We start from the raw sequence: 27882 nt of genomic DNA on the forward strand, positions 1-27882 counted from the left end.
CTCTGATGTCTGTTCAAGTGTTACTTTTTCAAAACATCACACCATTCATCTCAAGTACAATCTTTGACTCATTTTAATTTTTAATCTCTCCCAGTGAAAAATACTGTAATATAACACTCAAATACTAGTTTGTTAAATGGGCACATTGATCTGTTTGCATGAGCTGAGTCATACAAACAGCAGAGGAGATGTGTTCTCTCACTGAAGGAATTGCAAGTCACATATAAAAGGGGGAGGGCCCATAACTTGTTTCTCTGGATGAATTCATAAATCCAGGGGAACATGACTAGTTTGTGTATTAAATGATTACAAATTGTCAATTAGAGTATTCCAGGGCTTATATAGAAAAAAAAGATGTTTAAAACTTCTCATTTGTCAAACATTGACAAAGCGGGTGCATAATAAATTACATTCGTTGTGCTTATCATTTGAGTTAATGAATGTATGGGTCATTGAAGTGATCGTTGCACTGTTGGATGACAGCGAGGCTCAAGCCGAGAGGGTGGAGCTGAGGAGGACATATCCTGTTCGGACGTGACAGAGGATGTACCGGGATGTCAACTTGTCATTCACAAGGTGGCCATGCCTGAAAGCATTCCCCTGTTTCAACATCGATTCTACTATAAATGAGCACATTATTTACAAAAATCAAAATCATGCTTTACAGGAGGAGGAGCACCAACTTCCTCCTTTCTGATTTCTGTCCAGTTGAACTGCTGTCAGCTGTCAGTAGTTTGTGGGTCCACCACATTCCATGAAGTATTCTGCACATCAACACTGTCGTTACAAGCTTTACTTTTATGAATCAGGATGTACTCATCAGCCAGCACCGCTGCTTCCTGGGGTGTTTTAACTTTTTGTTCATTTAAGTAAATAGCAACATTCTCTGGCACACAGTTTTTAAATTGTTCTAGTGCTACTAAATCACAAAGCTGTTCAAAAGTACCAACTTCTGACGCCGAACACCAACGATTAAACTGGAGGACCATATCCCTTACAAATTCCACATAAGTCTGGTGCTCCCTCTTTCTGAAACTCCTGAAACGTTGCCGATAGGCTTCGGGTACCAGCTCATAGGCTTTTAGCACAGCAGCTTTCACTTTAACATACACTTTACTATCTGCCCGACTTAATGCAGAAAATGCTTCCTGTGCTTTTCCTGTAAACACACATTGAAGCAACAAGGTATGTTCAGTGTCTGGCCACTCACATGTTTCTGCAACCCGCTCGAACAAGGAAAAGAAGGTATCTGGATCTTTTTCACTAAATTTTGGCACCAACTTTAACTTTGTACTTATGTCATATCTAGGAAAGGTTTCACTAGACACCACACTGTCCCTGCCGGAACCATCATTAAGCTTGCCCTCCTTAATCAGATTTAGCTTGTACTGTTCCAACTCTAATTTAGTCTGTTCTGTTTTGAATTTAATTTTTTCAAGTTCCAATTGTATTTCAAATTCCTTTTGTTGTTCAAGTTTCTCATGTTCCAACTGCATTGTTAACAACTCTTTCTGTTGTTCAAAACTCAGTGTTGCATTGGTCACCTTGGGCTGGAACTCCTCCCTCATAAGGACTCCAGCCTCCACCAAGTTTGCTTTTAAAATGGCTCTAATATTTTCCTTCAACCGTTTGTCACTAACCTCAATCTCATAATGCTCAGCTACTTTCAAAAGCTGATCTTTAGTGTATTGATTGAGAAGAAGATCTGAAGGGGAATGAAAAAACTCATCCAGCAAAGCCATTATAAGGTAGAAATTAAGCAAACACAGAATCCACAATATATTTCCCCACTTACTTTAGGCAGACCAGCATTTAAAGACGCCAAACATTATAAGGAGAGTTCCCCCCTACCCTTACCTAACATAAAAAAAAACTTGTCTAACCAACTCAACCCTGGTCTTCTGGCAGTCACATGTGGGGGGTACTTATGCACTCTAAACCAGCGGAGTGAAGAAAACAACCAGCAACTGGCCACTTTCCCACAGCCACGGAGATGCTCCCGAGCTTTGCTCTACCCACGTTCACCACCCGCCTAAAAATGAGAAAGGTGAACCCCCTAAACAGGACTCACCCCTTTTCCTACCCGGGGAAAATCTCCTATAACAATGGCTCTCCCTTGCCAATTCACACCAAAGAAAATCTGGAAAATATATACATTAGTGGATCAAAACAATCAAAAGGACCAAAAGCTCCCTTAACCAGTCACCAAAACCTCAAACCAATAATACATGTGTGAATCTCCCAACAATTGCACCAGTAACAAAACAGAGCAGCAACTTAGAAGTCTACCACCCTGAACAACAATCCCAGCGAAACAAACTGGCACAAACTGACAGAAACCTACTAAACAGTAAGTCTAATTCTACTCCAAAATAGATTGACGAGCCCCCATTTTGTCATAGATCTGGCTCAGAGAGCAAGACAAAGTGAGAGACCACACACTTGTAAAGCAACTTTAAATTAAATCTTTATTTTAAAATGTAACCCAAAACAACATAATAAAGAAGTCTGTAATCTGTAAGGTCAGTAGTGTATGCAGTGTTGTTTGTAAGTGAGGTGTGGCGATGATAAACCAAAGAAACACACAAACCAAACAAGCAGCAAGTGGTTAGAGAGAGAGAGAGAGAGAGAGAATGAGAAGCCAGCTAAATAACCTGGGCCCAGGCTGCCCAGGTGAACATCCACCCATCTACCTGAAATGAGCCTGCAAGAAAAACAAACAAAGGACGACCAGGAGAGGGCGAGGTTGTCACAACTTTAAAGCAATCATTTGTATGATCATCCAACAGATGACAAGCTTTGAACCGAGTGCCTCCAACCTTTTTATTTTAGTATTTTATTGCTCCACCAACTTCTACCAAATATGGTTTTGTAATGTGCCTGTGTGGCTTTCAAGGGGCAAAGGTGAGTCCAGAATTAGTGACATATTCATTTTGATAAACCTTTTAAAGATTGATTTAAACCAACACTAAATTAGTAAACAGGTTAGAACACGTTTTCTCAGTCCAGGAAGTGCTACATTGTTGCAATATAGGTGAAGGTGCTACATTGTAATACCTGAACAACAAAACATATTTTGGTTAAATACCGAATGAGTTTTGTGTTTAACGTCACTCTTTTTTTAAGAACATGAACGAGCCAAAATGTTGCTTCCAGTGCCCAACCATGACCATAAATTGTTAGAATCAGAATCAGAAATTCCTTTATTAGTCCTTCAAACAGGGATATTTGTGTGTCACAGCAGCCGAAGGACTGTTCAGTATGACAATAAATAATAATTGTTTAAAATCGTTTGAAAATAAACAATATGATAAAAAGATGCCGAGAGCAGATACTGTCAGAGAATCAATGGGATAGGTTTATTGGCAACATTGTCCAGATGTAATCAGATGTAATCAGAATGAACAGTTTCATCTTTGCTTCGTTCGTTCGTTTTCTTTTTCCGCTTTTATCCCCCCGTGGGAGGTTGCGGGGCTTACTGGGGCCAAATCCAGTTTGACTTATGGGCGAAGGCCAGGGTACACCCTGGCCAGCTCATTGCAGGACCCTTACTGATGGCAGTGGCTGCCCTACAGGGTGCTAACTGCACATCAGGAGCAATTCTGGGGTTCAGTATCTTGCTCAAGGATACTTCGGCATGTAGCTCAGTCCCACCCCAGGGGAGCAGGGGATTCGAACCAGTGACCTTCCGATCACTGGTCCACCAGCTCAACCCACTGAGCTACAGCCGCCCCACATCTTTGATTCTATTGTCAAAATGTAAATGTAATATATAATCAAGCAGTGTGTTAAGTAATACCTTGCGCTCCAATAAAGATGTGTATGTGTGTATATAAAGGGATGTATGATATTGATTTTTTCAGCCAATAATTACCTGCTTCTCACAGCTGATACCGGTCACAAATAATTACTTCATGTTTTATGTATTTTAAACCTGTAGTTTATGCACCCCTGAGGGTAAAAAGGCTTCGATATTGCGGGCGAAGATGGGTGATTTACTATTCAAAGCTCTAATAAGACATGTATTGCGAGTTACAGTCGTGTTGTCTTCTTCTGCACTTGAAAAACAACGGTGACTCCAGCGATGTGGCTATTTACAGGTGCAGCAGCTCGACGTGATGAATGTGTTTACTGGCAGCCGGCAAACCAACTTTAAAGGCGCATTCCGCCACATAATTTGTGTAAATGCAGCACTTGTTAAGTCAACTAAAGCATTTTGGCTTTGTGTAATCTATTTATCGGCTATGATTTCATTGTCTGCCGATAACCAATAATATAAATTCTCATTCATTTTAGCTGATAATTTATCGTGCATCCCTAATATAGATATTAGTGTGAAGTTTTATAGGAATTTAGACGGATTCCACTGTGTCCAATGAGCCTGTTTGTTTGACTTTCATTCACAGGAGAAAATGTGTCCGTGCAACTTCTTTGGAGTCTGCCTGATTATCCTCCTCTGCCTTCCAACTATCACAGGTAAATGAAGGGTGACCCAAAAAGTATTTAAGTGTAAAGGAAAAATGTGTTTTTTTTTGTGAATACCTTTAAAATAACAACCACTATGAATGTTTTTGACATTCCACCTTTCTAATAAAAATTCTAAACACTGAAGCAAAAATATGTCTATACAAACCTGTTGATTAAGCTATAAGCCTATTATTTTACTAGCAACTGAACTATGCTTAAGACTTAACAAAGGTTCCCACTTCTTAAAATGTGTCTCAGAGCACATTATGGCAATATGAGAATGTAGCTGCTCCAGGAGTTACCAAGACTGATAATGCCAGACCAGAATTTGAAGCTAAAGCCCACACCGGCATGCATGTCATTCAAAACATTTAAGTTTTTATAGGCTATGGGCTTTATACTAAGTCTCAACTGCAGAATAAAACCTTGAAAACATATTGTTAGGCCAATATTACAGAAGGAAATAACTGCCTAACTTTTGACCGCAGTACTGGCATAGTAAATTCGCAGACTGAACATACTGTATATGGTCATTTGTCACTGAGCAGTTTTTTTTTTTTCAACTCCCTAAAGGGCAGTCCAACTTGATTTGTTCATCTCAACCAATCATTGCCTTGGCTGGCAATGATGTCATTCTACCCTGTCGCCTTGATCCTCCCATCAGTGCCAGTTCCAGGGCAGTGGAGTGGACCAAACCTGGTTTAGACCCCGAGTACATCCATGTTCACCAAGATGGACGGCTGGTGTATCAGAGTCAGAATCCACTGTATAATTACCGCACAGCTCTGTTTGTGGATCAGCTGATTAATGGAAACGTCTCCATGAAAATCTTCGAAGTGAAAATCTCTGATGCAGGAAAATACAAATGTTTTCTTCCTTCATTATGGAAGGATTCTTTCATCCAACTCACTGTCGGTAAGTCAGACAATTCGGAGATGAGCATCAACATCACAGATATTAAAATGTATTGGCCTGCCAAAGACATATTTTAAGTTAAGTTGCTGTTTTTAATTAATCACTTCCTCGCTGTTTCAACATGCCACACTGCATATTTGTCTCAGAATGTGATCACATCCTCTCACAAACAGGTGCTGTCTCCCAGCCTATTGTTAGTTTATCAGGGATTGATAAAATTAATAAGGCTACCAGTGGAGTGATTCTCCAGTGTGGCTCTACAGGCTGGTATCCAGAACCTGAGGTGTTTTGGCTGGACGGTGAGGGAAACCTCCTCTCTGCTGGACCTACAGAGACAGTCAGAGGTCCTGATGACCTCTATACTGTCAGCAGCAGAGTGACTGTGGAGAAGAGACACAGCAACAGCTTCACCTGCAGAGTCCAACAGAACAGCACCAACCAGATCAGAGAGACACACATACATGTTCCAGGTAGAAGATGATTAATACATTGATAAGATGACCACTAACGGCTTACATCTAATCAAATATAACTGTGTTTTATCATTTCAGAGGATTTCTTCATGGCTCCGTCTAGTTGTACTGGTTGGACCATTTTTAGTGGGATTGTTTCCTTTGTACTCTATCTGGAGTTGTCCTTGTGTGGAAATTGAAACCATGCAGAAACAGTGAGTCACAAACTAAAAGCACTTGTCAGGTTACTTTTAGATGTTTAAAGAAAAAATGTAGTGTTGTATGTTAGGTAGAGTTGTCTTATAGATTATTTTATTTTCAGTGACAGGGAATGAGTGAGTAGGACACTGACGCAGACAAGAATAACGGAGCTAAAAGTAAGACTGACGTTCTGTCTGATGCTGCCAGAGAGGGAGAAAATAAACCTCTTTTGAAACCTCTAATGGAGCAAAAAAAATGAGACAAATGTAAGTAATAAAACATTATTTATACTCTGCTGAGATGGTCACAACCGCTGTCACTCTGCTTCGCGATATTTAATCCAATTGCTCTGCTATTGCTTAAATTTTGCTCTATACTTATTTTATACACATCAAAATATTCTTTTCAAGTTTATCTATTTATCCATAGGTTGTTGTGTCAATTACAAATAGTTACTTTTTATGATGCTTAGTTGAAAACATAATACCTGAGCTGTGGAGAAGGAGAGAGACTTAGTATCATGTTTCTAGTAACAACAAACAGATTTTTATTTTGTGATATGACGATACAACAATCCAGGGTCGTATCCCAACATGTTCACATGTCAGATCCTCAGATGATGATGCTGCTTCATCAAGCTCATCAGTGTTTTGTTAAGATGCACCGGGTGCTTACGACACGTAACCATTCAGCGTTTCAGTTTGATTAGGTTAAAGAAAACCTTGTACATGTTTTGTATCACACAAATGCAAATAAGAGTTTTACCCCAACCTTCTTACGGTAAGCGCCCTAAATGTAAATGTATTGGATGGGTTGACTGTGGAGCTATATACAACCCCTGGCTCACAATACTTACTACATCCTCCATTATGAGGTCATTTGGCTTTCTCTCTCTCAGAGCAGTTATATTCCCTGGTATCTATTCATCTTTATAGCCCTGATCACAAAACTACTGTCATTGATAACATCCATGGTAATTGGGAATATTACATACTGTAGGTGGGCTGCAGTCTTTTAGAATCTCTTTCAAAGAGAATTTTAACTGAATTCTCTTATTGCACCTGTCTGCTTGAGATCATTGTTTCCACTATCAACACTATAACTTTATAAGTATAATATGTAAGAATCCTGCCATTAGATGTAAAACAACTACGATACTTTTGTTGAGTTTCATATTTACATCATGCCAAGTGTTTCCAACATTGCTCAAACCAGAGATATCAGGTTATCAGGTTACTTAAGGTGATGGTGCATTTCACCGGCACACACTGAGGGTTGGTGTGTGTCTGTGTGGTTAGATTCAGGACAGCTCTCTGTGAAATCAGTTGCCCACTCACCACAGACTCTGGTTCTCTCTCTTCTTTCCCCCCTCTCATCTCTGTCACGTTACGTTCATGAAGTAAAGTACATTTCCTCTCCAGTTCCAGTCAGAAGGCAACATTACAGAACATAAACACCTCATAACCTGCTGAAGTTACATATTGTATGTTCAAATGTCTCTGATTATGCTTGGTATTATTGAAAATAAGAGTTAAGATAGTCTTTAATAAAGGTTTGAATGAATGAATGAAGACATGCTAACGGAGGTGAAAAAATGTTGATATTTGAAGACCTGGGAATGAGACCAGCTTTGAACCTTAATTCATTGTAAAACATTTTCAACCAAATCTGTGTGTTGATGTTGTTTCCATCTTTAGATTATTCATATTCTTTTCCTCTTGATACTCTGGCTTGCTAACTGTGTATGTTGTCCATACCTTCCTCCTTTCAGACATCCAACCAGGAGAACCAGGAAATTTCAGCCAGCGAAGAGGTCATTCTGGAAGAGGCTGACCCAGATGGCAAATTTCTTCGTCTCAGAAACAATTCTAGCAAGGTAATGTTGTGATAAAAGACAACTGTATTTGTGCTATATCAAATGTAATTGGTATGAATTAATATGTGAGTCTTATAAAGAATTGGTTGGTGTCAGTCTGAATTTACACCAGAAATTCATGATCTCGCTTTAGGCAGCAATGATTAATGATAAAAACACAGTGTAGATTGAAGTTGTTTAATATCAGGAATGAGCCACTCTGAAAGATGTTTCATGATTATGCTCATCTGTGTTTAATTTGCATGTTGTAACTCATGTCATTCATAATTGTTTTGTTCAAACAGAACCAATTGCTGGCCAACTGCAAGATAGAGGTCAACAGAAAAGACATGTTCTACAGTTTTCCTAAAGGGTTTATCCTTGAAGCTGGAAGCACTGTCATTATAAGTTTCAAGTGTTTGTTAATTGTCAATGTCACCTTTCTGTTTTGAATTATTCTGTCTAATCTTCAGTGTCATTCATTACTCTGAATGTATTGAAATACACTGTTGACTTATCATTTTTAAACACTGGAAAACTCCAGAGCCACAACTGTAAAACTTCAGGGGTAACATCGGTGGACTGCCCTTGTGAAGTTAATCAGTGGAGATTTTGATAATGGCCCTATGAAGCAATGTTTTGTTAACAAGATCCCACAAATGTTGTCAGTGATTTGGTGAGAAACACAAAACCACACGTTATGTTTTTTTCATGTTGCAACTGCTTAGGTTTTAGTGAAAAGAACGATTGGTTAGGTTGAGAAAAAAATCATTTTGAGCATTAAGTACTTAAACACTGAATACCAGCCGGAAAATGTCCTAACGATTTGCACAAATGTTCGGTGGCTTCACACTTGTCATGTCTCAGAGCGTTTTCTGGCTTCTTGGCCAGCTGTAACAACACGACCAACCCTTCTGTTGCCTGATCATAGTGATGTGATTGGGATATGACAGAACTTGTAGTCTTATTTGGTTTGTGTGGCATATACGACTTTGACCGTATGCGTGATTTGCAGAAGCCTACAATGCTAATATTTCATTTTCGCGACTTGGCTTGTGACACTCTATGAATAAACATACATCTTGACTGGGTAGCTTTAACATAAGCTTTTTGTTGTGGGCTTTTTCAGATCTTGGCTTCAGATGGTGGAGGAAACCAAAATCCTTCACCGAAGTAGTTTGGAAAGATCAGAAGTCCTGGGGTGCTACAGACAAAGTCCTGCTAATATTACCTACAGGAGAGGTCTGACGTCATGTCATATGTCTCATCAAAAACGCATTATTTCATTATGCCCATGCCTTTGCTTATGTTATAACGCTGTCTTTTTTCTGTCCTATCACCAACAGAAAAAGAGCCTGAAGCTGTAAAGTGACAAAGAGGCATGCTGAACTGTTAAGGTGCACTGTGGTCAGCTGAAGATAACACACACAAAAAACCTAAATGTGTCAGTAGAACAGTCAAATCTTTGCCCATATACATAATTATATATATAAGAAAAACAAATATAATAAACAAATAACAAAAGAAATTAAACCATTTGTTCAAATGCATTAAAATAAACGAAGTTGATGTGATTCTGGCAGGAGTATATGTAGTACTACCTTATCATTGTAAGATTTGAATTATTTACTTCCCTCATTCCCTCCTTGCACTGTATTTTGTTTCAGTGCTATTATCTTTGTTGTCAAGCTGAAATGAAAACCTAAGTGTTCTGCATTCAAACTACATTGTATTTTAGGGTTGTCAGTAATAATTAGACAGTAGAGTGACTGTGGAAAGTCATTACATTTCATAATAAAACATTACATTTTGCATATAATTACTGTTTCTGTGCATTTCTTTCATATTTGACTCATTTTATGCAGATCGTATGTAAGCTTAAACAAATCTGATGATGCAATTTCTAACTTTATTCATGACCTCATTAAACAGTTTCCTTTATGAGTTTCTAGTCTAAATCACTAGTTTCCATTCTTCTTAAATGCAGAATGATGTTCATGGTGTAAATTCTGGTCCCATACAGAGTAAAATAGACATAAAGCAGAGTATGCCCTTTTGAAAAGTGTGCCACATTTGGACACAAATCCATAAGAATGAAATCCATATTGGACAGTTTCACATCTCATAATTCACGTCTTGTACCGACATGCACCACTAGTAAAGACAATGGTGTGACTTGGAGTGGAGATTCATTCCTATGACATGGCTGAGACTCAGACTTTGTAGTTTTCATGGTCCATGGTTTTATGTTTTTATTGCCTGTGTTAGTCACCTACGTCTGTCTCTCTCCATCCAACACAACGATCAGGATGGCCCAACCCCGTTGAGATTGATCAACAAAACATTTTAACATACCTTGTACAACACTGACAGTATGAACAAATTATAAAATCAATATGTCTATTTTTGACTATGGCTATAACACGGAAAAACCAACTCTATTAGCAGAGGCGGAGCTCTTTCAAAGACTCTAAAAGCTCTCCTTCAATCACATTCGTGCATTCTCCCACTGAAAATGTATAAGTCCATAGCTGGCCAATCAGGGCTGACTTCACATTGTTTTCTACTCAATCTGCTCAACCACACTGAGCAACTACAACAACTTAAAAGGGTTAAAAGTCAAACTCACAGTTATCAAATCCAGGCAGTGCTCTGCTGGAAACATGGTCGGCCAGGAGAGGGCAGCACGTACACAGTATAGAGGCCTATATCTGTACGTTCTATTCAATTTATTAGTCTCATAGTAAAAGCTTGATGAACAGGAAAAAATTCATGTAGCACTTAATAATAAAAAGAAATTCATGTACCACTTGTTTATGAAACCAAGTTCAGAGTTTTGAGAAGTTGTTTTGAATGATTCCAATTAATTTAAAGAAAAAATATTTTCAGGACTTAGCTGTGAAAGAAATCACATTAGACACATTAGACAGTGCAACTGTATTACATTTAGCAAAACATTTCATGCACAACAATTTATAAAAAAGGTCTTTATGTACATATATCACTGAATATTATTTTGTTAACACAAAACTGTCTATAATTATCATGAATAGAATAGAAACTTAATTGTCATTGCACATCAAGTATACAATTAAATTGCAGTGCTTCTCTGGTCAATGCAGTCTTAAATATCATTCCGGAATAAATAAAGATAGCATAAAAGAATAAAAAGATTAAAAGGGAATATACACTATACACATCATTTACACCCAGGCATACTCTTTATGAGTTCAGGGTCCTGATGGCCCAGGGAAAGAGACTGTTTTTGAGCTTTTGCTTTTGAAGCACCGGTACCTCCTTCCAGAGGGCGTGAGGGTGAACAGGTGCTGTCCTGGGCGTGAGGGGTCAGCAGTGATTGCCCTCGCCCTCCTAAGACACCGCTTGCTGGCGATGTCCTCTAGCGAGGGTAGGGGGCTGCCAGTGATGTGTTGAGTGGTTTTAATGACCCTCTGCAGGTTTATCCTGTCTGCCACAGAGCAGTTGGCATACCAGGCTGTAATGCAGTACGTCAGGATGCTCTCTACGGTGCTGTGGTAAAAGGCCACTAACAGATTCTCCTCCAGATGGTTCCTTCTAAGTATCCTAAGAAAATGCAGTCGCTGTCGGGACATTTTTTACCACCGCGGATGTGTTAGCGGTCCAGGAGAGGTCCTCAGTTAAATGTGTCTCCAGGAATTTAAAGGAGGACACTCGCTGAATGCAGTCCCTGTTGATGTTCAGTGGGGCTGGTTCCCCCTTGTGTCTCCTGAAGTCTATCACCAACTCCTTTGTTTTGCTGGTATTGAGCAGTAGGTTGTGGTCAGAACACCATCCTGCCAGCTTGTTGACCTCATCCCTGTACAGCTGCCAGCTTCTGAATGGGAGGGAGGAGACGATGAGGGACAACATGAGTCACACTTTTTTTTTACCATTAAGGCATATTTAACTGAATTACAATGTGATAACACTGAAAGAGACACAGTCAAACCTGTGTAATGGTTTTTTTTTATCAACTTCTTATTGAAGCTTCTGCTGAACGACCAACATGTCTGAAGTTAGTAACTGTTTCATTGACACAACTATGACCAGTGCAAAGCTTGTGCATTGCTCAAGGGCACCTCAGTGGTGGTGATGAGTAGAGCAACACTGCCTTTCACTTTCCCCACCCAGACTGATCCTGCTGGACCGGGGATTTGATCAGACACCCTGCTTCTCTCACCTTTAGACCACCACTGCATAGACTGGAAAATAGTGTTTGTCACAGAAAAAAAAAACTACTTTTTAACATTAATTTGACAATTGACACTGTATTCATTTATGTATAGACAAACCTGATGGATGAAACCACCTGCTTGTGTCTCGACAGTCATTCTGTTCAAACTGGAAATAGCTGCAACAATGGTTGTTGAGACTTTGACCCTCTTCAGTCTGTTCTTTACATGAGGAAAAAAGATAAAAATAGAAACCTGTTTGGTTTTGTGTCTAATGTGTCTATTTCTGGCTCTTCAGTCTCTTTCTGTTTCCTCAGTGTCTGCACTTCACTTTCAGCTTCCTTCTTCTGCTGGTCCTCCTTTTGTCAGAACTCTTGATCATATAAAGACATGTGACTGAACATAATACAGAGATACACATGGTTAAAAAATTAAGCAAGAGTGAGAAAGCTCAACTCTGCATGTAGCATAAAGTGCTGCTTTGATAAATGAGTTATTTCTGGGTTGTTCTGATGTCATGAGTTGTGTTTGTAGTCAGCATCTACATTACATTTGACAAACTGTTACACACCTGAGATTTGTGTTTAGGACAGCGGCACTGCACTAAGAAACTGTGACGGGCCCAAATCGCACCAAATATAAATGAATACATAATGTTGTTTTAATCCAAACCTTATTTCAGGCATTTCACCAAAACCCCACTGACTTTGATACCAGAATATTTGAGTTGCAAAAATACAAACTTAATTCCAGGTTTTCAGCCTCGTTCCTGCAGCACTCTTCAGGGTCACTGTTTGTGGTTCTTTTGGGTTTTGATTCTTGTTTCTGTCAATTTCTGGTCGTGCAGTGACTGGATCATTTGTGTTGAGTAACATATAAGTTTATGTTGTAGATCGTTTCGTCCTTCCTCTTTTTGATCTGTCTCTCTGTACTCAGACACCTCCTGCTTTATACACACAACACACACTGTAACTACTGCAGCAGGGCTGGTACACAGGGCAAAGCTGTTAACCACATCCTGCACAACAGGACAGTCTCAAGTGAATATATACAGTATGATTCAATACAAAGGCCTCCTAAGGCTCAAAAACTGAAAACAACATTTTTTTTGTTGTTTTTTATAATTAAATCATGTATATCGAAATGCTAGCAATGATTAACATAATATCAGAGTGCAAGCACATGACTACTTCATGTGGGTCAGCTGCTAGGGGAAATGACCTGTTAATGATAGACCAGAACTTTGTTCAGTCTAAGTTTTCCCCCTGAGATGACGTGACGCTTGGAGCTATGAGACAGGTACGTGCCTATGTTGGCTTTAAAATGACATTTTCCAAGAATGATTAAATAGATTAAATCCAGAGGGAATCTTTGTGACATTAACATGTTCCACAAAAAAGCGTGAAACGTAAGAACAGCTGCATGGTGGCTATGGTACAAACGGAAAGGGAACGTATATGGTTTATGTGTTTTAACAGAATACAGTGCGGTCTTAAATCTTCAGTTGCGCACTCCCTAATGAAGAATTATAGCATCAAAGGATTTTTCTTTTCTTGGAAATGAGTCTGCCAAACTAATTAACTAAGACACATACACAGCTAAAAGTCACTCTTTATTTGGTGAATTGTTTTGTGGTTTATAAAGTACATGCATTATGCTCTTGAGACAATTAATCAGTTTTGTATTAAATAAGATAATAAATAGTGACAATGTCATTAAATTTGATGTATGTGGGTACGGTAACCTGCAACGATCCTCCAGCAGCAGAAACCTAGTACTTCCCCTGTGGACATTTAGGCATAAGACACAGCAACTTCACTCCTGCCAACAGGCTGACAGGACTCATCAGACTCTGATTTTAAATAATGTTCTGTGTTTTTCTACACATCCAAAAAGTCATACACACACTCTAGGTTCATATCTGAACTCAACTTCAGAAATAGTTATTTAAAAACTTCAAGTTTAGTTCTGTTTTTTTTTTCTGGAGAGTTTCCTGTTTTCTGTCAAGTTGAGAGCTACAGCTTTTTGTTTTGCTGCGTACATGTGCCACTCTATTTATATCATTCATAGAGAACACAATACAGACAAAACAAACAGACTGATAGACAAAATGATAAAAAGAAAACCAAGAAAAGAAAGAAATTGTGCTTGGCAGCTGTCTTGCTTGTAAACCATAAACATGTAATATGAATGTGATATGACCTGTGTCATCAACATCTACGATTGACATGAACCTATTTGAACATATGAGTCATTTGCAGAATAGTAAAAAACAACCATCTTCTGGTGACTGTGCTAAACATAAAGTACATGAACATGATTGAGATACATTTTTGGTTGATATGCCACATTTAGAGATGTCAGTATATGCTATGATTTCCCTTGACAATAACCCCTCACTTAACTTGAACCTTTGATTTACTTCAGTTTTCAGTCTCCACGATGCCTCACCTGAAGGAAGGACTCGCCTTTAAACCTCTGCTCAGTTACTTCAGTGCAGTGGTTTTCCATACTGTTGTCTTCCTTCATCTAACGCAGCCCTGTGCAGGTAACCAACACCCGAACACGATATATTTATGGAAGGACTATCATGTGAATTTGCTCTCTTCGCAGTTTGATTGATGAGACAATTTGTCATCATGAAGCTGAAGTTGTAAAAAGTTCTTACTGAATGTGTCAGAAAAATGTTTAGTGGCAACACTTTCATATCTTTTTTCTAAAATATCTACTTCGCAACTGAAGTGTGATTAATGTTTTCATTTTTTCATTGTTAAAGGAGAACTTCGGTCGATTTAAACATGCAGCTTCATTGCTCAAGCTACCCTTGACTTGACTTGACTTGTCTTCCGGTAGCTAGACTAAACTAGCTGATCCGTCGAGCGTGCACTTACTCCCTCACTGGCGGAGACGGAAATGTAATCCAGCATTTTCGTGTTTATGTTCATAATGTACATGTCCATGTTACAGCCTGTCATGAGCCATGAGCCTTACAATAGCCTGTTAAGCCTGTTAAGTGCACACTCGATGGATATGCTAGTTTGGTCTAGCTACCGGAACAGACGGATGTCAACAAACAGGTAAGTAGCTGCTTGCACAAACACACTATTTTAACTACTTTTTTATTCAGTTTGAGTCATACACACTACAGTGCTGTGTGCTAAGGTGTATGCTGATGTTGCATAACTTTTGGTGTGAGATGTGGAGCATGTTAAGACGCTTAAAACACAGTGTAAAGTTCTGACCCCATGCTGTTAGCGTTCAATGCTACGTCTCCGTTCACGGAGCTCTGTAATGGCTGGACCAAATTTGTTCGCTTCTTCGGTACTGGCAAGTCAAGGGTAGCTTGAGCAATGAAGCTGCATGTTTAAATCGAACGAAGTTCTCCTTTAACTATTGATAATTCATCGAAAAACTACAAACCCAGATTGTAGCACCCACATTCACCGTGACCCTCTTCCAACAACTCTGTGGTACAAAATCCTAACTGTTGAAAAGAGGCCCACACTGGAATAGGTTTTCAGTGCATCTGCCATCTTGGACAGCGACACCAAGAACAGAACAAACCACTGCAGAATGACAGCAAATGATTATGATTATTATTATAATGTATATTATACACTAACTACTCAGATCAGGTTGTGACAGTGCTTCCTACAACAAGATGTAAAACCCAAACTGTTGTTTCCTCAGGTCAGTCCCAGGTGGTGGTTGGTCCATCTCAGCCAATAGTCGTAACAGCTGGTGATGACATCATTTTACCTTGTCAGATCGAACCTGCTGTGGATGCCTCAGACATGACTGTAGAGTGGACAAGGCCCGATCTCAACCCCAGATTTGTGCATGTGTGGCGTGATGGAGTGGAACTGGATAATAAAAAACATCCGTCCTACAACGGAAGGACATCAGTGTTCGTCAACAAGCTGAGGTGTGGAGACATTTCACTGAATCTGTCCAAAGTGAGACTCTCTGATAGTGGCAAATACAGATGCTTCATCCCCACACTGGGCAGAGAATCTACAGTTGAGCTTGTTGTCAGTGAGTAAATATGCTGTATTTTGATTCAGACATAATATACATAATTTAGTCAGGCTGTCAACTTTTTAAATGCAAACAAATCTGAATTTTTGTGTGCATTTCAACTGAAGAGCTAGATTTTGAAATTCATTCTGACAAGGACAAACAAAGAAAAACCTCCATGTAGGGTTTCATATTGTAGCAGGGGCGAAAATCCCATTTCATAGTTGGGGGGGACAATAAACAGTAACATTTCAGAGAATAATTCCAGGGAGGGAACAAGGAATAAAAGTTGTAGCCTGTCTTTTATGCAGCATCTTTTACCGCAATTTGACGCTTTAGTCTCTCTATCTCTCCAACAGGCAGGCAGAAGACCTTTCTTAGCACTGGCTGAGTCCACCTGCACATGTCTAGATTTAAAACAAAATGATTGAAATCAAATTAACATGTACACATGCTATGAATAAATTAATTATCTGGCAAACATCTAAGTTTGTTTATCAGATTTCTCATAATCAGATAACTGCCTTTTATCATAACTACAAAAAACATAATACAACAAGAGTATTGCCTTTAGAATACTATAAAGAAGATCTAATTTCGTGACATTAATAAACAAATGCTAAAAAAATTGACCTGAGACTCTATGGCTCTGTCTGACTGGCTCTGGCTCTCTGTGCTCTGCTGTATTTTCTGACTTGGCTTTGCCTAATGAATCCATTATGAAACATTTTCATAAGTACTTCATTCCTTTCTTATTGATATATGAAATTGTCATGTTGTAACTGAGGTCTTCACACTTACTTGGCGTTTTGGTGCACTGAAAAATGAGCGGATGTCTTTATTTTTTCTTTTCTCTGCCATTTCAAAAAACCTTCCTGTAAATAAATCTAAAATGTCAGTAATATCTGATTCTGACATTTATATCCAGACAGTCTTTTAGAATGACAAAAATAATCATTACTGCTCTTGTCCTGTCATGTCCTCTCCCTCTCCTCTCCTCTCTGTCTGTGACTATCTGTAGCTTTTAACTTAGCTTAACAGCACTCATAACTAGGCTTTTGAACAATGCAGGATTGAAGACAGCCTGGACCTGGCGCTTTTAGTAAATGGGATGTGTGTTGTTGTAACTTATGTAACTATGTCTGTGTGGTATACACACCTCTTACCCCGCGAAGCAGGTGTGCGTAGCAGGCTCCGTCCATACGCTGCTGCAGCTGCTAGCTCCGCCCATTGGAAAGAGTCTGGGGTGCACTCAACCATTTCTAAGAATGGGAGGGGGGTGGGGAACTAAATCTTTACAGATGTAAATAGCACATTATTGCGCGATTATAATGAGCACAGCTTACATTGTGATTTCAATAAATGCTACTGCATTGTTCAAAAATTATTAACTGTGTCTCAAATTATTCTGGGGGGGGTGGCTTTACTGGAGGGGGGACATGCCCCCCCTGTCCCCCCCGGGATTTCCGCCTATGTATTGTAGGTAAAATGTGTTATTATTTATTGGAGCCACTGTATTCTGTTTCTGCTCTTTCTTATTAGGTGCCGTCTCATCCATTGTCATCAGCTTAGAGAGGGCTGGAAAAGATGAAGACAGCAGTGGACATGTAGTTCTACAGTGTGAGTCTACAGGCTGGTATCCAGAACCTGAGGTGTTCTGGCTGGACGGTGAGGGAAACCTCCTCTCTGCTGGACCTACAGAGACAGTCAGAGGTCCTGATGACCTCTATACTGTCAGCAGCAGAGTGACTGTGGAGAAGAGACACAGCAACAGCTTCACCTGTAGAGTCCAACAGAACCACACCAACCAGACCAGAGAGGCACAGATACATGTTCCAGGTAGTGAATTATTTTGTAAATTTCTCACATTTTCAATTTTTATCAACTGAAAAATGTCATGTTGTTCTTTTGTTTCTCATTTCAGAGGATGTATTCATGGAGCCATCTTCTTCTGCTGTTCCTATCATCGTGGTCTTGTGTTTTGTCTGCGTCCTGCTGTTTTCTGCACTTGTTGTTTGGAAAAGGAGACGAAACAAAAGCAGTAAGTTATCATCTGAATTATTTCTAATTTCAAACACTGTCGTACATTACTGACTGCCGTATCAGAGGTCAGTTTGAGTTCTACCATCACTTTGTTGTGTTTCTGTGTCTTGTTCAAGCCTCAGTCTCATGGTTAAAAGCAGGTTTGAAGTTTCAGTTCAACAGTGTCTTTCCTCCCTTTGTGTGCAGAAGACAAGAAGCACCAGGACAAAGGACCTGAAGAAGGAACAGAAGAAACAGAACTGCTCGACAGTGGACGGAGGAAAATGGAAGATCCGGATAATGAAAAGTTAAAGGAGAAAGTGGAAGAAAAGCTGGACACGACTGATGTCATGTCAGTGTTGACAGAAAAGAGGAAAGAACTCGAGCACAACAGAGATAAACTGATGTCTCAGATAGAGGAGGTGGAAAGCGAGAGGACAGAGAACAAGAAGAAACTTCAGTCATTCTGGCATATAAATAAAAATAACCTATTAGATATGAGACAGCAACTGGACAACAAAAAGACTGAATATGAGAAATCTTTAAAGAAAATCGAGGGAGGAATACAGACAACAGAGGATGTTATGACAAAATTAATAAAAAGTAAGAACAAAGCAGAAGAGCAGGTTCAAGAAATGAGCGAACAACCTGAAGACACAAACAGAAGAAGTGACAAGATTCAGTTAGACCAGTCAGAGAGTAAAGAGGAGACAGTCAGAAATACTGATGTGTTAACAACAGCTGAGACACAACCCAACCTGCATGTCTCTGACAGTCCAGCAGGAGGCAGCAGCTCACATGGAGAGTCAGGCACAGCAGAGCAGACTGAGATCAAAACAGGAGAGATGATAGACGTCAAAGAGGAACACTATAAATGAATCACATTCAACAGGGACACTTTTTTTTACTGAAAACTCATGATAAAACCTTTTTCATATTGTGTTTTGTACACTTGTCTACAATGAGTACAATGTGACACCAACTGAAATATATTTGTCTAATAATTCTCCAAGTAATTTGGTTGCACATATGTTTTTTACTTTTATTTACTTTTTATTTTTCACAAATTTTACAATTGGCCTGAACTTTATTGCAGCAGTGGTTCAATCAATCTGCAGGGACTCAGCCTGGGAACTGGAGTCTGGTCGGTTCAAATCCTGCACAGACTGTAGACTGGTAGCTGGAAATGAACCAGTTAACTAATTTGGACAAATCTTATACACAAAAAAAGGGATTTCGAAGGCACTTCTTATTAATGTGAGTGCTCTGGAGTTATGTCATGTTTTTTAGTCATTTAGTCATTTAATCATAAAACAGCCCTGGTCCCTGACTGATCAGTCATTCTGCAGGTTGGTGTGGTTATGAACCTGCTCTTCACAGTCACAATGTTTCTGAAATATACACAATTCTCAGAAAATAAAAACTGACAGCTTCTGAAATTTTAAATAACACAACTGACTTCCTTTCCAAGCCACTGTAAATTCAAAGTAAACAAAATTGTGCTGATAGATGAAAAATAGATAAGAAAACAATGATAAATGAGAAGCAATGAGAAACTCATGTTTATTTATTACCAAAAAAACGTAAGTCTATATAGAGAACACAGTTACATTTTGAATATAATGTATATTTTGTATAATTTCATATTCTTGTTGTCGTCATGACAATGTTACCTGTTTTCTAAATACCCGTTTTTAAAATAATTTGTTGGGATTTTAGTGTGAGAAGGGGGGATACGTGTAAACAAATACATTTATACATATATTAAACATTGCATACGTGGTCTTTATGTTTAAAATCACTCATGTAACCTTTCCAATGATAAACAAAACAACCAAAAAACGTGTTGTATCCCATATAACAACACTGAATGTACTTCATCATTCAGCCTCGATCATTCTGAAGTTGTTAAGATTCATGAAACATGTCTGATTAACATTGGGAGGAGGTTAAAGCATGACTAAATGAAGGCAGTCATTGGCTGAATGCCTTTGGATTGGCCTTTCGCAGCCTGTGAATAAAAAAAAATAATTGATTTTTGATTTCACTTACTACTTTCCTCCAATGGAGGTAATCATCATGACATCAGGTTATTTACAGTATTTAAGCAAAAGCTCTGTCATTGCGTCAATATGTTTTCATGCCTTCCTCTGTTTAAGAGATAATAATGATAATAACATTAATATAATCATCCTTTTGATGTGTGGAGCATGAGCTCATATTGTTCATCTACTCCTACTGAGCTGTTTCAACATTTTATTTAAAAAAATATATATAATGGAGATTATAGAATCTGCATTAAATTGCATGGTCATTATTTTCCCTCCTCATTAAATATGAATGTATAGGTCTGTTAGAGGCTGTCAGCAGGTCAAACTGAGGTTAAACCATCATGTAGCTGACCACAGACACCTGGCAGAGCAGATAACACACTGTGGTTCAACTGCTAAACCACCACCAGCTTTCTAAATATAGACGCTGACATTGTGAGGCAGTTCAAGATGTCATGTGATCATGGTGACATTTCACTCTATTAACAACAGAAAGTCAGCTTAAAATGTCATTTTTGATATCTGCTCTCTTTGATCAAGCTTTATCAGGAATATCTATGGTAAACATGGTAAATATCTACATCTGAGTGAAAAATGGCAAGAATCGGGCCAAGATCTGACATTTACTTTACAGAACATAAAAAGGGTTAAAAATATGTATGTACTAGTTTTTATAAAAGCAATTAGCAATTAACACTCGGATACAAAAAACATAACAAATACAGAGGAAAGAGGTACAGGAAGACAAGTAAAAAGTACCATGACAGGCTGGGATGTACTGTAATGGGCCAACCTGTTGAATTAGACACAATTAAAGCTTCGTAACTTTTACTTTCACTCTGCAATGATTGTAATTTACAAGATAGCGAGATGAAATGATATATTTTTTTCTTTTGAATCTCAATATACAGGGTTATTCAAAGTTACAAATTGCTGTAGAAGCCCACATTACAGTTGCATCACTTCTAAGTCTCACACAATGATTAAAGGTGCTTTCACAGAGTCTCTCCTCCATCCTTCATTCATGTTTCAGCTCGGTGACCTGGTGGGGACACAGGATGTATAGTTTGTTGATAATTTTTTCATGTCTAATATTTACACATTCTGCACGAATGTGCTATGCATTTCATATTAAAGCCCCTGTACGGAGTTTTTAACTGGATATAGAAAAGTCTCTGGTTTCTGCTGATGTGTCTCTGTTACCTACAACAGCAAATGAGCCCATCAGCGTGAAGATACGCTTTTTCTAAGTAGTCTAATTCTATACCTCTGAAAGGCCTTGGTCGGGTCGGACCACTGACGAAACGATTTATGGCAGTCAGACCGGAACTGACGACATTCAGGATACGGCATAGCTGTTTTGTTGCTACGCTAGCCAGTGCTAACCGAGCTAAAACTTTTGTCATGGCTGATAATGAGACAAAGAAAAGAAAAAGAATTCGAACCGAAGACCAATGAAAGGCCAAGAGGGAATCCGATCGAGCTAGGGCTAAAACACGGATAAACATTGGCGATTCCTTCCAGAGATGGAGAGAGTTGCGGGGCTTGAAGGGAGGGTCGGATCCAGAATTTGCTCGATTCCTCCTAGACAGGTTTGTACATTTTATTTCATTTATGAAATGTAATGCGGGACGTAGTTTACAGCAATACATGAATTTATGTTGTTACAACAAAGATGGCTCACGTTACCACTAGATTAGCTCTAGATACTACACTCGTGAAAACGACAACAAACGTCTTAGATCACGCATCCATTTCAGCTGTGTGATCAGCCCAGCCGACCTGCAACGATGCATCGGTAATATCCCCTGTCATTATAAATGATTCAGTTTCTTACTTAGAACAAAACATCCATCACAATCACTGTGACTCTGCTGTAACGCCAGCTCTGTAGCACCGTGGGTAATATATATAGCTGGGAAATTGCAGTGCATCAGCAGCATTACTTTGTTTCACCGGCGGCATATTATATTAAGTAGAAATACAAATAGACACATTACCTCGTCCATATGCACGCTGCAGGTAGCTGCTAAAAAAAAATAATAATAAAAAAAAAAGTTTTCAAAGCAAGTCCCGTCGTCTTTCCGACGTTTCCAAAACAAATCTACACGCGCCAGCCAGACAAACGTCTTCACGACAGTGGGCGCCAGAGCTCATGGGAAATGCAGTCTCCATTCCGGCAAAACACTACCGCTTTCGTCCAGCGGGGCCGCCAAAATCAACACTAAATGAAAAGTCTGTACTGGGGCTTTAACTGTCATGTAGATGGAACAGAGTTTGTATTTTTCTAAAAAACTAAATCGACACACCGTAACTAATGCCTTGTAGGAGTAACTGGCTTAAATTGACATTACGTTAATGCAATTAGCAACAATTTATAATAATTATTATTATTATAAATCAATGGTAAGTTCATACTTAATCAATCTTAGCTTGTTTCACTGTTAACAAACAAGACATGCTTTTCGTACCATTTTTGAGAAAGTTCCAACTGATGTTTAAAAAACGTGAACTAAGACTTACCATTTATTGACACAGTGTTTGTATATTTCAACATCAATACAGATATTCCCCTCCCGCCACCACATTTGCAACAACATTCAGAGGATACACAACTTAAATCACGCAAGGAAACACAAATATACAAATGATGCAAAGTAACCACAATCAAAGTAGATGAAAAAACGAATGAAGAATAAATAAAACTAATACACAAATAAATTATAAGAGCCTAGTACATTCTACAAAAGGATTGTAACCCTCTAACATTCACAGAGTGGATGAGGACTTGCAGTATTTTGGTACGAGTAATACAAATTTAAAATAAAATACCTCTCTTCTTCATCTGTTTTGCTTTGTTTGTTTGAGCTTGATTTGCATCTCCAGACACTAAGAGATAGAGGGAAAACAGACATTTATTATTATCATCCAGTATTTTAACAGAAAAACTAAAATCAATATGTACAACTCATTAAACTAAAGTGGTAAGCACAGTATATACACGTTATATCTGGTTGGCTGTAATTTAGGGGTTGGATAAATGTTGAATTGTGTTCAACTTAACATCCCATTGATATAAAGGTGAAGATCTCTCTCTCAACATGTCTTCTTCAAGTCAAACCATACTGTCGGTGGTTAACCACAGTTTCCCTTTTTTTTAAACGCTGCAGCAGCCTTATTCTTGTTAACAGCATCATCAGACGTATGAAAAGACAATACATATAGCAGAGTGGTCTCACGGTTGAAGCCCTGAGAAACTTCTCACTTTCAAAAATAGACACTGATGCAGCGAGTGAAGTGAAGCTCTCAGATCAAGGCTTATGATGAGTATAATTACCACTTACAAATATGCCAGACCGAATTTAAAGAGCTGAAATCTTATATGTTCGACTCAGAAAATGCAGGTTAACGCATCTACTCCAACTAAGACATATAATGTTGCATCACAACTTTGATGTTGCTTGTGCTAAACGGTCTTCAATCTGTTATTCAAGCAATGACTGCTAAATGTATCATAAAGTCAATATAGTACCTCTTTTGCTCCTCTTTGTTGTGACAGCCGGATAAGTCACATTAACATATGCATTCAAATTTGCCTCCCGGCAACCTGTAACATTTAAACAATTCACAGTCATCCATCATTTCAACAAAAAATATAGATCAAGTGTTATTACCCACAGGTGGAAACAAAGACACACTTATAAAACACATATCCATAAAGTTGTAGGTTTAATTATTTATATGCTGATGACAGACATTTTTATATGTCTGTTATTCACAAAATTATAAACTAAAAAAACTAAATTGCACGTACAAAAGTGCATCATGGGTGATTATGAACAACCTGCATTAAGCACAGAACATATTAAAATAACATTAAGTAACACAGCTACCTCTTTTTTTCTTGCGTCGTGGTACGTTAGCATATATACTTGTTTCTGGATCAGCTTCAGTGCCATGTTGGTTCACTGGAACACATTGAACATTATTTCTCATTAGAAGTTACATTAGTGGTACAACTGACACATATACATTTAAGATCAATATCAATGACAATGTCATTGGAAATACTACAGTACTGACGTCCTAGAGTATAGAAAGAAATGTATTCAGAATAAATGGCTAATAAACCTACTATCTTACATAAATACAGTTCTGCAATGACAGCAATATATTCTACCTGTGCAAATGTTTTGTGATCCTTCTGATCCTGTTGTTGGTGTCTCTGATGAAAAGCATGCAGCTAGATGGAAAAAAATGAAAAAAACTGGTTCAAAATCCTTCAACAAAAATATTGCACTGAAGTCCAAATAAAAAGGGAAAAAAAAATTAGATGCTGAACAAAAGTTGGCCTTTTTTAAATCCAATTTCCCAATAATGTTATTCAAAATCAAGTTTCATGCATGTTTTCTGGCTCTTATCTTTAATTATAGAGGTGTGGCAAAACGGGATAAGTAAATAACACAATGGATGTATCCAAGATTTAAAACTCTGCCACTTTCGGGATGTTATTTTTAGTTTGTACCTCTGTGTTTACGACACTGAAGCAGTCCCACGACCAACAGCAGCCCGGCCACACAGAGAATGATGAAGAGAACTGGCAGCAGGATGGAGAGCTGAATGGAACCGGGGCTGGAAGGAGGAGTAGGAGTTTCTTCACCATCGTTTGGTGGTGTGTCTTGAGGTGTTGGGCCATGAAGTGTCGGAGTATTATATGCTGGTAACACCATGAGAAAAGGTGGTTTCAACAATGAGATGGATTGCCTTGTAATCTGGATTCAGATAATCATGGTCCCCAGAGGATGAAGCCTAATAACGTCCCATGACAAGGTTAACATTTGTGTTTTGGGGTAAAATATCTCAACAACTGTCAGATGGCTGAATTTGGCTTTATGTATTAAATCTCAACAGAGGATAAATTCAAACTACTTTTGTGATCCTCCAACTTTCCATCCAGTGCCAACTGCTGGTCAAAGTTTTTAATTATTCTGTGAAATATCTCAACATCTGCTTGATGGATGGATGGATAATGAATTTGTATTGACCTTCATGTTTCCGAGACAATGACTGGTGTGATGATAAAACTATTGACGGTGACTGACGTCCTGATAACCTGACTCTTTCTGCAGCACAACCATGAGGTTGAAGTCTCTGGTTGCCGAGTTTTAGTAACAATGTTGGGATGAATTGCCATGAGGTTTGGTAAAGTCATTCACGGTCCCCGGAGGAAGAAATCCCCCTGTCCCCAATACATTATACCTATTACTATGATAAAGTCAAATTAGATTTTTTTCCAATTATGTGATTTATTTCATAACACTTGCGAAAAAAATGCTAGCTAGATATGACAGTATCATCACTGTGAGCATGTTAGCATGCTGATGTCAGCTTTATCTCAAGTACACCCTCACAGAGCAGCTGGTGTGACTGTAGACTCTGTCTTTATATAAGAATAATGAAATTAATATTGCCTACTGTACTACAATGTACTTAAAGTTCTAGGCTTCACTTTCTTATGCAGTATTGACTTTTATGAAACACTGATATGTCTCACCTCCAACAGCCAGCCAGCTCTCTGCAGAATGTCCAGCCACAGAGATTCTGCACTTGTAGGATCCTTCATCTGACCTGGAAACACTGTCGATGGTCATCTCTCCTGTATATCCAGTCCCACTGAAGTGGCCGTCTTTAAAGAAATCAGCTGGGAGGTTGGAGGATGTCGCCCTTTTTCTACAGCGCAGAGTGACGCTGTGGCGTTCCATCACAGGGAGAGCAGGACTCTCCAGGATCACGTCACCAGCTGGACAAGAAAACAAATCAGCAATTAATCATGCAGAATAAGACCACGATCAGTTAGTGAACTTCATCCACTTGTTGAGATGAGCTGTGGAGTTACACATGGTGACCAGCCAGGTGACCCCTCAAACATACCAGTGACAGTTATGTTGACAGAGTCGGTCCTCTCTCCTGATCTGTTCTCACACCAGTATGCTCCACTGTGTGATACAAAGGCTAGTTTAATCTTCACCGATCCGGTCGATGTCTCCCATTGAGAAGTATTTGAGGGAACCTTTGTCATCACCCTCCATTCAGTCGGACCGCGTAGCCCCGCACAATTTAATGAAAAGGACTCATACTCAAAAAATTGCAGCCTGTTTGGATCAATGTGAGGAAAAGCTGCATCTGTGACAGAGAAACAGACAAAGATATGCACTCTTTAAGAAAACTTGTTGCATGGTAACTCTGTTTTTTCCCTCATCACTCTCGGTGTACAAATGAGGCCAAAATACATAATGTCTTACATTTAAAGGACGAGAAGGACTGTTGTTCAAGGATTAAATACATGTTCAAAATCACCTGTTAAAGTTTAAAAAGCTATTTAACAGCCATCAACTCACCGGTCACAGTTTTGTGAACAGACACAGCGCTCTGAGCAGAGAGTAGCATCAATACGTTCACTGCTGGAGAGACAGAAGAAGAGAGCAGCGTGTCAGACATAAATGTCTTCATATGTACACAACCTGAAATATAATCAGTTTAACAGTAAATACTAATTATTTGATTTATTACCAGTGAACTCACTCAGTCTGGTGCAGAGCGCTGTGACCTCCATGTTGTCTGGCTGCTGACTGAGTGACAGACTAAATGGAAGCTGATGTGATGTAGGTGAAGGTGAAGCACTTCCCTTTCCTGTGCAGAGGAGCGACCACAGCAGTTTATAGCGTGACTACTGTTTTATTTCAAGTTTAAGTTGGTCTGCCAGAGAGAGGCGTTTCAATTGAGCCTGTCAGCTGTCAGAGCCAGTGGTGGTTACTGAGAGCAGAGCAGCAAACCTGACTGACAGAAAGAAATCTATAAAAACATGTTGTTATTTCCTTTAATAATGTGTTCACTGGAAATATATTAAGATCAACTTGTATTACAGATGGGTAGAATGGAGTTTGAAAGATGTGAGCAGTTTGTTGAGTTGCATCATGGGAAATGTAGGCTCTCGTACACTAAAGGCATGTGCAATACCTGTCAGTAAAGACAGGACGTCTCGGCCTCTGCACATGTAATAACAGCTTTGTTACGTGACATTTAAGATGAAGGTGATGTATTGAAGATCCCACACACCATTTCTACACATATAAGCTAATTTGTAGTTTGGCCAGCTCACAGTTTGCCTTGAATTGTTTCCCTCCCATGTGCTAAGGTAACGTTCAGGTGGATCTGAATTACTCATCAGAGGTACTGGGGAAACATGGTGAAACAAATAAGCAGAAGTGCTGGATGTCACATTAGGGCTGGGCGATATGGCCTCAAATCAATATCACGATATATTGAGCAACTCACCTTGATAACGATAAATGAACGATAAGTAAACCACCCCCCGCACCTAAAAAAAGGGAAAAAAAATCCTGTGTATTTACAGAAATGCCACTTTAAAGGACTGTAAAACTACACTGTAGTTAAGATTTATATTATTTATTTAGTAGTTAAGAACAACTTATAGGCACACAATTTAACAGCTGAAAAGCACAGATTACTTGAAATGACAACAACTGAACAGGTTTAAAAGTATAAAATATACAGTCCCTTATAAACAAATTCTAAGCTTCCCGCTTCTTGCTTTGTGATTCAATTTATTTCTTCGAATTGAATCACGTGGTTGTACTGCAGGTGGTGGAAGAGGTTGGATGTAAATAAATAAACATTTTGAGGACTTCAGA

At 38.9% G+C, this 27882-nt stretch overlaps 2 protein-coding genes across 2 annotated transcripts; one reads left to right on the forward strand and one right to left on the reverse strand.

Annotated features, from left to right (window-relative positions):
• The first annotated feature begins 13360 nt into the window (after nucleotides 1-13360).
• Nucleotides 13361-19135, forward strand: LOC115589793 (butyrophilin subfamily 2 member A1-like). Its single transcript, XM_030430950.1, has 6 exons — nucleotides 13361-13379; nucleotides 14508-14628; nucleotides 15771-16115; nucleotides 17640-17936; nucleotides 18022-18138; nucleotides 18327-19135. Exons 1-6 carry the CDS (start codon nucleotides 13371-13373, stop codon nucleotides 18995-18997), a joined length of 1560 nt encoding a protein of 519 aa, XP_030286810.1. The 5' UTR covers nucleotides 13361-13370; the 3' UTR covers nucleotides 18998-19135.
• A 1650-nt stretch (nucleotides 19136-20785) lies between these two features.
• Nucleotides 20786-26249, reverse strand: LOC115590427 (low affinity immunoglobulin gamma Fc region receptor II-a-like). Its single transcript, XM_030431782.1, has 8 exons — nucleotides 26102-26249; nucleotides 25725-25970; nucleotides 24696-24887; nucleotides 24351-24413; nucleotides 24064-24138; nucleotides 23703-23777; nucleotides 23003-23059; nucleotides 20786-21212 (listed from the first exon to the last, which is right to left on the reverse strand). Exons 1-8 carry the CDS (start codon nucleotides 26247-26249, stop codon nucleotides 21193-21195), a joined length of 876 nt encoding a protein of 291 aa, XP_030287642.1. The 3' UTR covers nucleotides 20786-21192.
• Between the last annotated feature and the right edge of the window lie 1633 nt (nucleotides 26250-27882).

This window comes from Sparus aurata, chromosome 10 (genome assembly GCF_900880675.1).
Source record: "Sparus aurata chromosome 10, fSpaAur1.1, whole genome shotgun sequence".
In the NCBI taxonomy this organism is placed as follows: Eukaryota; Metazoa; Chordata; class Actinopteri; order Spariformes; family Sparidae; genus Sparus; species Sparus aurata.